Source organism: Pocillopora damicornis, chromosome 1, assembly GCF_964200805.1.
Source record: "Pocillopora damicornis chromosome 1, jaPocDami1.2, whole genome shotgun sequence".
Lineage (NCBI taxonomy): Eukaryota > Metazoa > Cnidaria > Anthozoa > Scleractinia > Pocilloporidae > Pocillopora > Pocillopora damicornis.
The window spans coordinates 25,321,513-25,333,370 of record NC_142670.1 but is presented as its reverse complement, the minus strand read 5'-3'; the positions used below and the strand labels follow the sequence as shown (position 1 = coordinate 25,333,370).

Genomic DNA, 11,858 nt, shown 5'->3' with positions numbered 1-11,858 from the left:
GATTAAAGCTAGTTTGTAATACTGAGCAAATATTCAAGAAAGTGAAAATCACTCTCAAGCACCGAGCCACTAAAAAACTTTCATGCAGAAAGGTAAACTACAACTTATTTCCCAGCTGCTGTAGCTTTTACTATTCTATATTAACTATTTCGGTGGCCTTACGGTCAGCTGTGCAGACCTGGTTATTGTGTTATGTTCTTGAGCAAAATACTTTATGCTCACGATCCCTCTCTCCTCCCAAAGGTGCATGTGGGTACAGTTGAATTGTCAGGGAGACCTGGGTGGTAACTTTGGAATGAACTGGTACAACCATACAGGGTGGAGTAGGCCAGCCCAGGCAGCATTGGCCACTTAGCTCAGGTATAAACTTCACTTATATTTGCTGTTATTACTAATTCCATTGTCCAAATCAGTACTCCATTTGGGTAAAGAAAGTTCTTTAGTCCGTTCAGGCCTGAATTTTTTTCAGGCCTTATTTCTCAACTGCTTAAGTTGAGTATATACTGCGATGATCTTCATTTGCTTAAAATGTATTTTCCGCAGTACAAATATATGACTTTCATGTATTCTTATCACACCTTCTCCATCTACGGGTATATAACGAACTCACAATTGATCAGCTCCCAGTTGGCTTGATAGCTCAGTTGGTTAGAGCGCTGCACCGGTATTCGCAGAGGTCATGGGTTTGATTCCCATTCAGGCCTGAATTTTTTTCAGGCCTTATTTCTCAACTGCTTAAGTTGAGTATATACTGCGATGATCTTCATTTGCTTAAAATGTATTTTCCACAGTACAAATATATGACTTTCATGTATTCTTATCACACCTTCTCCATCTACGGGTATATAACGAACTCACAATTGATCAGCTCCCAGTTGGCTTGATAGCTCAGTTGGTTAGAGCGCTGCACCAGTATTCGCAGAGGTCATGGGTTCGATTCCCGTTCAGGCCTGAATTTTTTTCAGGCCTTATTTCTCAACTGCTTAAGTTGAGTATATACTGCGATGATCTTCATTTGCTTAAAATGTAATATTTAATCCAACTGTCAGACAAATGACCATTTAAGACCTCTAGTGAAAACAACTGGTGTACCTGAGCTATCTTAACAACCACTTTACTACGTTTACAAACAAAGCCCACATTATATTAAAGACTCTTCAAGTTGATGTATTTACATTATGAAATGCATAAACGAATGAAACGCCGTAAAAATATACCGTTACAACTTGCATTACCACATAAACATATTTAATTAATGTATAAAATGATTTCCCTTGACACAAAATCCCAAAAACAAACAAAAGGATTCCTTGTGAGGAAAGCGAAAACAGAATTGTTCATCAAGAGGATTTATTCAAGTTAAATTTCGAGTCTAAGAAATTAAGAGTCTTTGTTAATCTCAGAATAGTTTCCAGAAATTAAATAGATTTTGCACATGTTTCTGAGACTTTTGTGATTTATTCTCCATTTGAAATAAATTTTTAGATTTTTTTCAGATCTGGGGGAGAAAATAATACCTTCTTAACAGTCCTTTAAACAGTTGATCAATCCTGAAACGTTCCCCACCAGTATAGGACAGGGACTATAACGTGTGTTGCTGAACTACAATCTTTCTTCCAAAGATGTAAATCACCGAGTCATGTCTTGAGTTTTTAAAAATATAATAATTCTCGACAACTCTTCCTCTAGAAACATAACATGGCAAGAGGCTTTCTTCTTAAAAAAGGAGGATCTTTTCTTTCCTCCAGGAAACCTGTGGAGCATGCCACGTTTTCACTCAGAAGAACAAGAGTTGCATCTACTTAACTACTAACTGTATAATCATAACAAATAATTTCACTGTACAGATTCCTGTCGATCGTGTTCATTTTGTGGTTCATCATGGTTGTTTAAGTCTTGCCGCTCATTGTGCTCAGTTGTATCAATCTCTTCTCGTGGCTCACTATTTTCAGTTGTATGAATCTCTTCTTGTGGCCTGTCAGTGCCTGTTGGCTCAAGTTGTTCTTGTTGTTCTATACTTTCATTTGTATCTTTAGACTCAATTTGTTCACTTGCTTTTGGTTGATCCTAAAAAAAGAAACACACACACAAAGTGAGTCACCCCTAACAACTAATCCATCTCCAAAAGTAAATGTCACCTTTCCCTCAATTGACTTTGAAATGGATACCTCACAACCAACTACCACCAGGAGTTTTATCAGTGACTCTACCACTTTTAAAATAATACAATACTCAAAAGAGTATGTTAAGAATGCATGGGTTTCAGCACTTCTACCACAGATTTTGGGCACAATTTAGCTTACACCTACCCTGATTGAAAAGCTACATATACTCTTTTACCTATTAAGTAACCCTGCTGATCAGGGAGGAGAAGAAAGCATCTAGCTCATTTTAAGCAGATTTGGCAGCCAGGCTAGATCCCAGGGGATAAAAAGCTATGATCCTGTTTGGCCTCACAAATAAAATGAGCTAGGGTTAGCCAAAACAAAGCTTTTAATGTCTGGGGACTTCACTGTTGCATCATGAGCTTTTAACGAGTAACAAGATCTATTTTGCCTTCTGTTAACCTCCACAGTCATGTTGTAGTCCTGAGGGCAGATCTATTTTAGTTTTTCTATTCGTGGTTTCTTCTGTACTCAAGGGCAAGATGCTCCATGGCAACATGGCCAATCAAGCTTAATATCAGCTCCTAACTTTTCTAACGCACCTTTTCTCTGATGTCTCAACCTCTGTAACGAAGACTGTGACTTGACAAATGTACCTTCCTTCTCAGCTACCTGACACAGTTAACTCTAATTGTTAAAACTAGCTAAGATAATGCTCTAACTTCTCTAAACTTAAAGGACTTCACTGAATCTCACTAAGTGCAGCTTCCCCTGCTGGTTTCCACAGCTCTCACAGAAGTGATTCACATGTAACTTCTCCCCATAATATTGATACCATAATATTGATACATCATCCAGCAAACAGGTAATGAGAATACTCAAACTTAACAGGAAGAAGTTGTCCTGATGAAACACCAAATTTTCATTGCTTAATTACAAGGCAAGATGTAGCAGCTAGAGAAAAGAATTAACAATAAGATCTTGGGAGTTTAAGGGTTAACTAACAAGAGTGGGTGCTAGCTGTAAACTATGAGGCCCAAAATGCATCAGAATGCCACTTCACAGAGGTTTCTTTTCTTTACTAAAATTTGACAACATTTATAAATAACAACAATACCCCTGTGTGTCTGTATGGGTTCCAAAAGTGCTGCTATGCGAACTATTTAATTATTACTTTTAACTGAACTACAGTATTGCAAAGTACTAGTCCAAACCAAATGCATTCCAGTCACTTACTCTTTCATTGTTATAATGTTTTGTTTCACCATTTTCCTCCATCTCTTCCCGTTCTTCTTCATTGCGTATCTTGTCTGTAGAATTATTTCGGTTGCCATAGTTTTCATCTTCTATTTCTTCATCAGCAACCTCTTCAGCTGGCATTTGATCAATGGGTTTGTCTTCTATTGTTCCTTTAAAAAGAAGGAAAGATTTTTATAATTTTACAATACAATGTAACATGTAATGTAAAGCTGGGAACATTATGGTACACCACATCATCTCTGAATGTTTTAAATTCAAACTCAGGCAAAACTGCACACACAACATGCAGGACAAGACAGCTGAGACATACAAAATGTACTACTCGAGGTTGGATACACATCAAAACAAGTAACATTTGTGTCAACTTTGTATTCAAATAGTGTCCGTGACATTAAAAACTAGTTTGTTGTGACAGAAGTGTCACAATGAGCTTGTTGATAGGTTCATGACGGATTGGTACCAAAATATGATGGCTGATTTAGGGTCATTGATGGTGAGATCGGAGTTGCTAGTGAGTTGGAAAAATAAATAGTGTATATCGAACCAGTGTGATTGCTCCTCACAAGATCACTTATAGTTAACAAATTAAAGTAAACAGGGCGTCACCTCTATCATCTTGGATTTCTCTGGCATCCTCTCTGTTCTCGCCACTAGCTTCATACACTGATGGCTTCCCTGTAAAGAGAAAACATGTCCATATCAAGCAAGAGAATGAATTGAGTTATATTAAAGGCTACCAGCACCAAGTTGTTTGAAGCATGATTTGCACAAATTCAGAAGTAACTGATATGGTAACACATTGTTCACTGAACAACTCACTCCGAGTGAATTTGTTGTCGGTTTCTTTTGCTTAAGTTCAAGAGGGGGACAAAGAGGGGGCTTTCCAAACTTGAAGTCCCAGAGGGAGGATAATCAGAGAGGGAAATGAAACAAATATTTTAAATTCACAATTTATATATTAGTGCTTATTGCAAGCCTCCAAGCACTGTTAAGAGAGAGAAACAAATATTTCGAGTAACATATCAAAAACGAGTGCAAGTGCTTGAAAATCCCAACTATCAGGACCCAGACCAGTTGGCTATTTACAGGGTACTGCCCAGGAGTTGAATTCCAGACAATCAAGAACAAATCCAGTGAGTAGCAGGGTGTATTACTTGAACCCAGGACCACCAGGTAACAAGTTTGGCACCCTAACAGGAAGGCTCATCAGAGTGTTCAGATAACTTGCATCAACATATTTGAGTCATTTTTAGCATCCCTGAGAACTTTCTTAAACTTAATACAATGCTAGAATAAACAAAAGTCAAAAGGAAAAAGAAATTGTTTAACCAGGACAAACATTACTACTAGCTGCTAATCACACACTTGAAAAATCTTTCCTCAATTTCTAGCCTGCTTATTGACCAATTGAGTTTTTAGACTTACCATTATCTGCACTATCTTTTCTGCCAAACACAAAATTATCAACTGGAACACCATTGTCTCCAAGAACATTAGCAACCTGATCCTGTAAAGTTTCCTCTATTGGTATATCCTCAATCTCTGATTCATGTGGAGAGTCACTTCTTTCTGTCACATGGCCTCTCACTGGCTCATCATCTCTAAGAGACTCAGCTAGAGTATCTTTCAAAGAATCAAAATGAGAAAATGGTTCTGGTTCATCTCTTGTTGCCATGTATGGGGGCAGACTGTTCACCTGCTGAAAAAAAAATTAATATTGTTAAGTACACATTAGTGATGATTTACAGTTTTACAATTCTGGGTGAACCATACAGTCAGATGTTTAGCCTGGCAAAAGATTGAACTTGGAGTATCAATATTTGTATCAGATCTCTGCCAGATGAGGTGCACCAATGGAGCCTCTAAATTATAGGCACTGTAATAAAATGTTTATTTACTAATCATGTGTACAAATCACAGCCAGTTAATCGTTTCAGGACTAAATGAGTTAAATTATCTTTGTGCTGTGTCTGATCTCATTGTTTTACCAGGTACTGAAAAAAAATATTCACCACAGTGTTGGTGGCTGGTGGTGGATACATACCTTGCTGTGCTTCATGGCTCAGTAAATATCCACTACTAGCCACCTCCACTTTGGTGGATAGTTGTTGATTGCACCCATGAATTGGGAAGTTTGAATTCAAAGTGATTAACAAGTATTATTTACCTTTTAGTGGCAGAAGAGGCAAAAATTGCATATCAGTACTTCAATTTCTAATTATTTTTCAGTATATTGCAAAAAAAAAAATAAAGGTTCATTTTTGGTGTCTGTGTGGTATATACTAAAACAGGACATAGTCCATGTATTCACCTCAGTGTCACTGAAAGTGGTGGACATCATGTACGTCAACTTCAGTGAATAATTAAATGTTATTTGACTTGCTCTCTACAGCTGATTCAAGTAATTTATTTTACTCACAGGCTCCTCATTGTCGGCCACAAGTGACTTCTTTTTTGTAGCTCGTTTAGCTGCTCCTCTCTGAATGAAAACATTTAAATTACACTCATCAACTTCAATAACCAATGTTATCAATTTCGAATTCTTCCTGTTATTTACAAAACAGTTTCTTGAATTATCAATGTAGCTGTTTTCCAATTTTATATGAGATTCATTTCATATAAATATATATTTAAGGGCCAGTCATTCATGATGGTCATGTCATAATGATCAAAACATATTAAACAATTTCCTCACTTCTGAAAGGAAGAGGGTACAATTTAAGATGGAATTCAAAAAAAAAATTGGGGCTTCGTATCCAACATAATTTTACAAAGACCCTGAGAAACACTGCACACTCTAAACCCAAAATGTTTAAGTTAACCTTACTTTACTGGGGGGTTTTCTTTCTATTCCTTTGGCTTTGGTTGAGGTTCTGTTGGAAAACAAATGATCATCAGCCGTGAAGTAAGTTTACTTTTAAAAATAAAACTTAAGTCAATTCACAATGTGAAATGTATTAATTCTTAACACTAAAAACTGATTAACAAGTGAACTTGACACAAATATGATTTTTAATCATGTTTCTCTTAAGAATGTCTCTACATATATCTTATCAGCTACATTTGATCCATGTTTGTCTTTGAGTTCCTTGATTCAAAGACTAATAACTATTTTTTCTTTTTTTAAATCATCTTTCCTCAAAACAAATATAATTATTGTTATCTTACAAATAAATATATTTACATGTGTGTAACCCAATGACCACTATGGAAACCTAAGAATAAACCTTTCTTAATTTATTTAACCAATTCTTAAAATAACTGTGGTTGTGAAAAAAGAAATTGTGAAAGAAAAATCCTAAATAAATGATTATCGCACCTTCTTGGAGTTAACTGGGCTGCTACTCCTTGGTCACTGTAGGTAACACTTCTATCAAAGCTGAAATGAAAGTCCAAAGAACATTAAGGGTGAATTATTATCATAAAATTTGTATGTAAAGGAATATGATGGGAACGTAATTAGTTTTTCTTTGGAAATATTTTGACTGAATTATTCAGCCTTCATCAGTCTGTTGGTTACATAGAAGTAAACTATATAATCAATTGCTCAGAGTGGCCCACTGATAGGAGTATGGTTTTGTAGATCTTGGTAAGGAGGCCAAGGGAGTTAATTGAAATATTTCAAAGGAAAACCACTTGCAATCCAGTCAGATTCTTCTACACATTATGTCTTCAGAACATGGAATGAACCTTTTTGCTTCAAGTCACAATCATGATAATCAAGGAAAATTACAGACTCATCCCACCAACCAAGTAATTGATCTTTAAGTGTCTAGAAATGCTCTTTTAAAACTGGAAGTACTTCCTGGAACACTTTAAATTCCAAAACAATAATTATGAATAATTTCACAATTACTCATCATAATTCACTTGTTGCACAATACAGTCAGCTCCAACTCTGATTTCCACTTTTTTAAGCATTCTTTTCTATCATGGAAAATGGATCAGCACTTTGATCCCAATGGGTGACTAGCATCTAATTTCTCCATTCAATATCACCCCTGAATCAAACATTTCAGTCAAGAGAATAAAGGATTTTGATCACAAACTAAAGATACTATTGATTGTTAAAGAAATTCTCCTTGTCAGCACCATAGGAAATGTATAGAGAACAGTATGGAGTATAAACTTACAGATGTTCTGTTGTGAAAGGTTAAACAGATACATCATTAAAAAAGAAGTTAGACTAAACATACAATCGTTCTCTCCCAACAGCAACATATTGTCCAGAATCATTCAGCTGTGATGGTTCTGATATCTTTTGACCATCTAAAGTATACAGACTGAAACAAAAACATAAATATTAGAAAGATGATTGAATATTAACTGAGTGATCAAGTAAGTGATGTGCGTAAATGATATTAAGAAAGTTGACAGTCTTCACACATTCATTCAATTTAGAGAAACAAAATTGCATTTAAAACTTTGCCAGAGGATTATTTTTGGCTGACTTTCAACTGAGGTTGATGTTGGTGCTGATCTAAAGTTTTATGTTACCATGTTTAAAGCAAAAAAATAATAGAATCCAACTTACAGTGTTTTTTTTAGTAGATATCATTTATCAATGAACAAAGTAATCCTTAACAGACACTGATTTCATGTAGAGCTTATTTGGAAGTTTCAAAGAGATTTGAAAATTGACCTTTTTTTCTTCTTTTTTTTTTTTTAACAATTCTTTTGAGTGCACAAACACGTCTAGAATTAATAACCACACTCTTAACACTGCTCAAGACTACCTACATGTAATTTACAAAAGCAATGAAGACTTACTCATAAACTGCACCATTCTTGCTGACTGAGCTCACTTTATCATTCACAGACTCTAAGACCTTAATCATATTCAGGGAAAAAAAAAGGGCTTTTGATTACCGCAATCAACTAACTACTGGTAAGATTAGAAGGTGAAATATGCTTCAGAAATATTTACCAATAATCTCTGCCATCAAGAAATAAAATATTTACAACTACCTGGCTTTAAAAGTGCTTAAAATTTTAGTATGGATACGATCATTTTGAAATCAACTCTGCACTCCAGAAAGACACTCTGAAATTCCTAAATTCATAGGCTTTCCAGTCTGGAAATCTGGAAAGTCAAGGTTCCATTATTTTATTCAGGGTAGGGCCTTAACTGGGTTGTGCAAAGCTGGGTGAATATAACCCAGGGTTAGTGTGAAACTTGATTTCAGATCTAAAAGATTTAAAAGAAATTCATTTTAATTATTTTTCCCTACAATTTGATGATTGGTTGTTGTAAAAAGGATAGAGAAAATTATCCCAAAAAGAGGGTATTAGCACTAATCCGCCTTTGAACAACTCGGCCCAAAGGTCATTTCTTGAAAGTCAATAACTTTATGGGCCCAAAGCCAAATTTTTAAGATCAAAATTTAAAGCATAGAGAAGCAGTTCTATCACCCCCTCAAGTACAATATTTTTCTTTAGCTTATAGTTTAATTTTATAGTTTTCAAAACCTTAAAAGCCCCCATTTTGTATTAAAACAGAACAGCTTTAAATTACCAGAACCTTCAAGGGACAGGCCCCTGATCTGCTTATTAAATTGACCTACATATGTTTTCAAAATCTTTTACTCCCAAAAGCAACCAAGGCAATATCAATACAACACCAGCAGACAAGTAACAAGAATAGAGAAAACTAGCAATAGGAGATTACTGACTGATCGAATACCAAGTTCTCCAAACAAACATCATTAATAATAATTGTATGGCAGATAGTAAGGAGAATTACTAAAATGAGATCTTGGAAGTGAAAAGGTTAAATCATATTTTGCACATGATGTGATTTTTGGAGTATTCACCTCACCTGAAACATTTTAAAGTCTGTTCGCAACTGGACTCTTTTTGGTTTGGCCACAACTCCATTACAAAAAACACTGTTATAATAAAACATTACATATTACATTAATCATTGTGACATGAATATGAATGGTTTAACACCCACACAACAGTTGAACATTAAGAACATCTGCTTAATTTGTCCAAAACATAATTCTACATATATTTTATATTCTGTGCTAAATCATTTCACATTAAACCAAAGTGAAAAAGTTCTTCAGGGGGAAAACTCAAGGCATGTGTGCCTCACTCAAGCATAGTAACAGGGCTCAAAGTACTTTATTTCAAATGGTACTCATTGTTTACTCATTCAAATTTAATTCAGAATACCTCTGTTCAGGTTACTAAAATGGAATAGAACACTTTTGAATAATTGACAGACACATAGCCTCTAGTAAGATGCTGACAAAAGTATTGCAAGGGAGCTCTGCAAGGGGCTATGCTATGCTATGAAAAACACCCAGTACAGCTGCCCGAGTGCATTGTCAGAGTCATACTACTCTACATAACCTGAGCCCAAGAGTTAGATGGAAGCTTTGTAAAAGAATGGTCATGAGCCTTTTGCAACTGATTTGGGGACTGCACTGAAAAAGGGGGGTGCCTATTGATGAAAAAAGAAGAAAACAGTGTGGCTCCAAGTTTCAATCCTTTGTCATACATATTAACTGTCCACTGGTTCACCTTTTACAAGCTGGGTTTCAAATCATGCTAAGTTTGAAATAATTCATGGTGAATAACGACAAGGACATTATTTACCGAGAGCTGCAGTACTTACATGATGGTTTTTATCTCTTCCTTTTTCCGTAGACCGCTTACCCTCGCTCTGCCCGGCACGTTTCCAAATTTGCGATGATTTAGCTCGAGGAAATTTACCTGTTAACGAAATATAATCACGGAATGACAGTCAAACAATGAGAGAAGTGTACATGAACAACTCATTGAATTAATTCTGTGAGGTATACTCTGGAAACTACGACCAGCCTATTAATCTTTCACGATTTCAAAATTGACGTTTTTTGAGTCTTTACTTAAATATAACTCCTTAGCAAGTGGGTTAAATATTTATTTAAACATTTAAGTGTTTAATTATTCATGCATGGTAAGTTCACTTCGATACCAGATTTGTTATTGAACTCACTCGGCATAATTAAGGCTCTATCGTCTCCATGAATAATAGAGAAGATCAACCTATCAAACTCTGAACAATTGATAGTTGCTTTACAAAAATAGATTGTGATCGAATGTGCGATCATTAAAAAATAGTCCAAAAACATCGAACACAATATTTGTCTTTAATTGCCTTTATCACTGCACGACAAAGTATACAAAATATGACCTAGATTAGATTTTAACTGTATGTTGACGCGTTTTGAATATATCTTACCTCAGGTCCTTTGAGAGGCGGTAAACGGTTGGGCCTCGAGTCTTTCACATCATATCTGAGAAAATAAAGCGCAAACAGACTATCATTATATGGAGAGTTTGCATTTGTGAACAAAGATCAACCAAATGACACTTGATGAAGAATTACTCCGCAAACACGAGTCTGATCGCGCCATCGCAAACAAAAATCTTACCCAATTTTTTTAAACGGCTCTCTTCCCTTAACGACATAAGTGCAGTCTCTCTGTAGATCGTCAAGCGTTCTGATTCGATGTCTTCCACCTGGAGTCCTTATTTCTCGAGCTGGTGTACGAAAACTAGCTGCCACAGTATTTAAGAAAGATTCAAAGCTTCGCATGTCTCTGTGATTGACAACAATACGCTTTCTCTTATAACTGTCCCCGTTGAGATGTACAAAGACCGGCTTTCCCATCATATTTATCCCTCTCTCTTGAGCAGCCATGATCCTGGAATCCTCTTTTACCTTACTTAGAACTTCTAATTAAGTTTAAGAAGAGAAGAACACTATTAGGTAAGACATGGTAAAATCACTCACGGTTCACTGAGCTCTGTGTGACCTCAGTAATTGTCGACGTGCGCATTATGGGATGTCACATGATTTGTTTACCCTGGTGACGTACATAGTAACCAAATCGTCATTAGTGTCAAATTAAAAACTCATTTATCCTGCTGAAGACTTGGATTTTTCGTGAATGACCCGTGTAGTTTTATAAAGAAAAGCAAAAGTAAAAAAACAAATACTCGTTGCTAGTGACAAAGGGTTACGAGAGTAACCGAGATTAAATGATCATCTGCATTCAGACTCGACTACGAATTTGCGTTCTGATTTGATTTGATAATGAACAAAGAGCCATTTTGCGTGGGTCTAACCATCGGCCACCTTACGTGGGCTGTACTCCGTAAACTATTTTTTTTTTCAAAGGATAAAGAAAAACAATCTCTTTCTCTTTTCTGAAGAGTTGGATCTTCAAGTTATAAATTTCGTGTGTTTCTATTATTATAAGAAGTGGAACTTGTATTGTTCATGGAGGCCTCGCGTAATGTTGTTTGTTTTACGAATTTATTCTTAGTGAACCAAAAGAGTGCATTGGTAATCTTAAATTGAATCGGAGAAGCTGACCCGGCAGGGGGAGGAGACATCAAATATCCAAGAGAAAATTGAAAAACAAAATTAACCGTAATATGCACCGGAACTACGAGAATTAGTTCAGTACATTGATAAATCATATTCGTTAATAT

At 35.7% G+C, this 11,858-nt stretch overlaps 1 protein-coding gene and 1 non-coding gene across 3 annotated transcripts; one reads left to right on the top strand and one right to left on the bottom strand.

Moving 5' to 3' along the window:
• The first annotated feature begins 877 nt into the window (after positions 1–877).
• On the top strand, positions 878–952 carry Trnat-agu (transfer RNA threonine (anticodon AGU)). The gene has a single exon. It is a non-coding gene; the product is annotated as a tRNA-Thr (tRNA).
• Positions 953–1,014: 62 nt separating this feature from the next.
• Positions 1,015–11,423, bottom strand: LOC113664925 (uncharacterized). Of its 2 annotated transcripts, none has more exons than XM_027180545.2 (13): positions 10,793–11,423; positions 10,600–10,654; positions 9,991–10,088; positions 9,184–9,253; positions 8,136–8,194; positions 7,562–7,648; positions 6,685–6,744; positions 6,193–6,238; positions 5,785–5,844; positions 4,791–5,064; positions 3,972–4,040; positions 3,342–3,514; positions 1,015–2,067 (listed from the first exon to the last, which is right to left on the bottom strand). In XM_027180545.2, exons 1-13 carry the CDS (start codon positions 11,059–11,061, stop codon positions 1,837–1,839), a joined length of 1,551 nt encoding a protein of 516 aa, XP_027036346.2. In that variant the 5' UTR covers positions 11,062–11,423; the 3' UTR covers positions 1,015–1,836. The 2 variants fall into 2 exon arrangements, with proteins under 2 accessions (XP_027036346.2, XP_027036348.2); XM_027180547.2 differs by having other exon boundaries at positions 4,791–5,061; positions 10,793–11,395.
• Between the last annotated feature and the right edge of the window lie 435 nt (positions 11,424–11,858).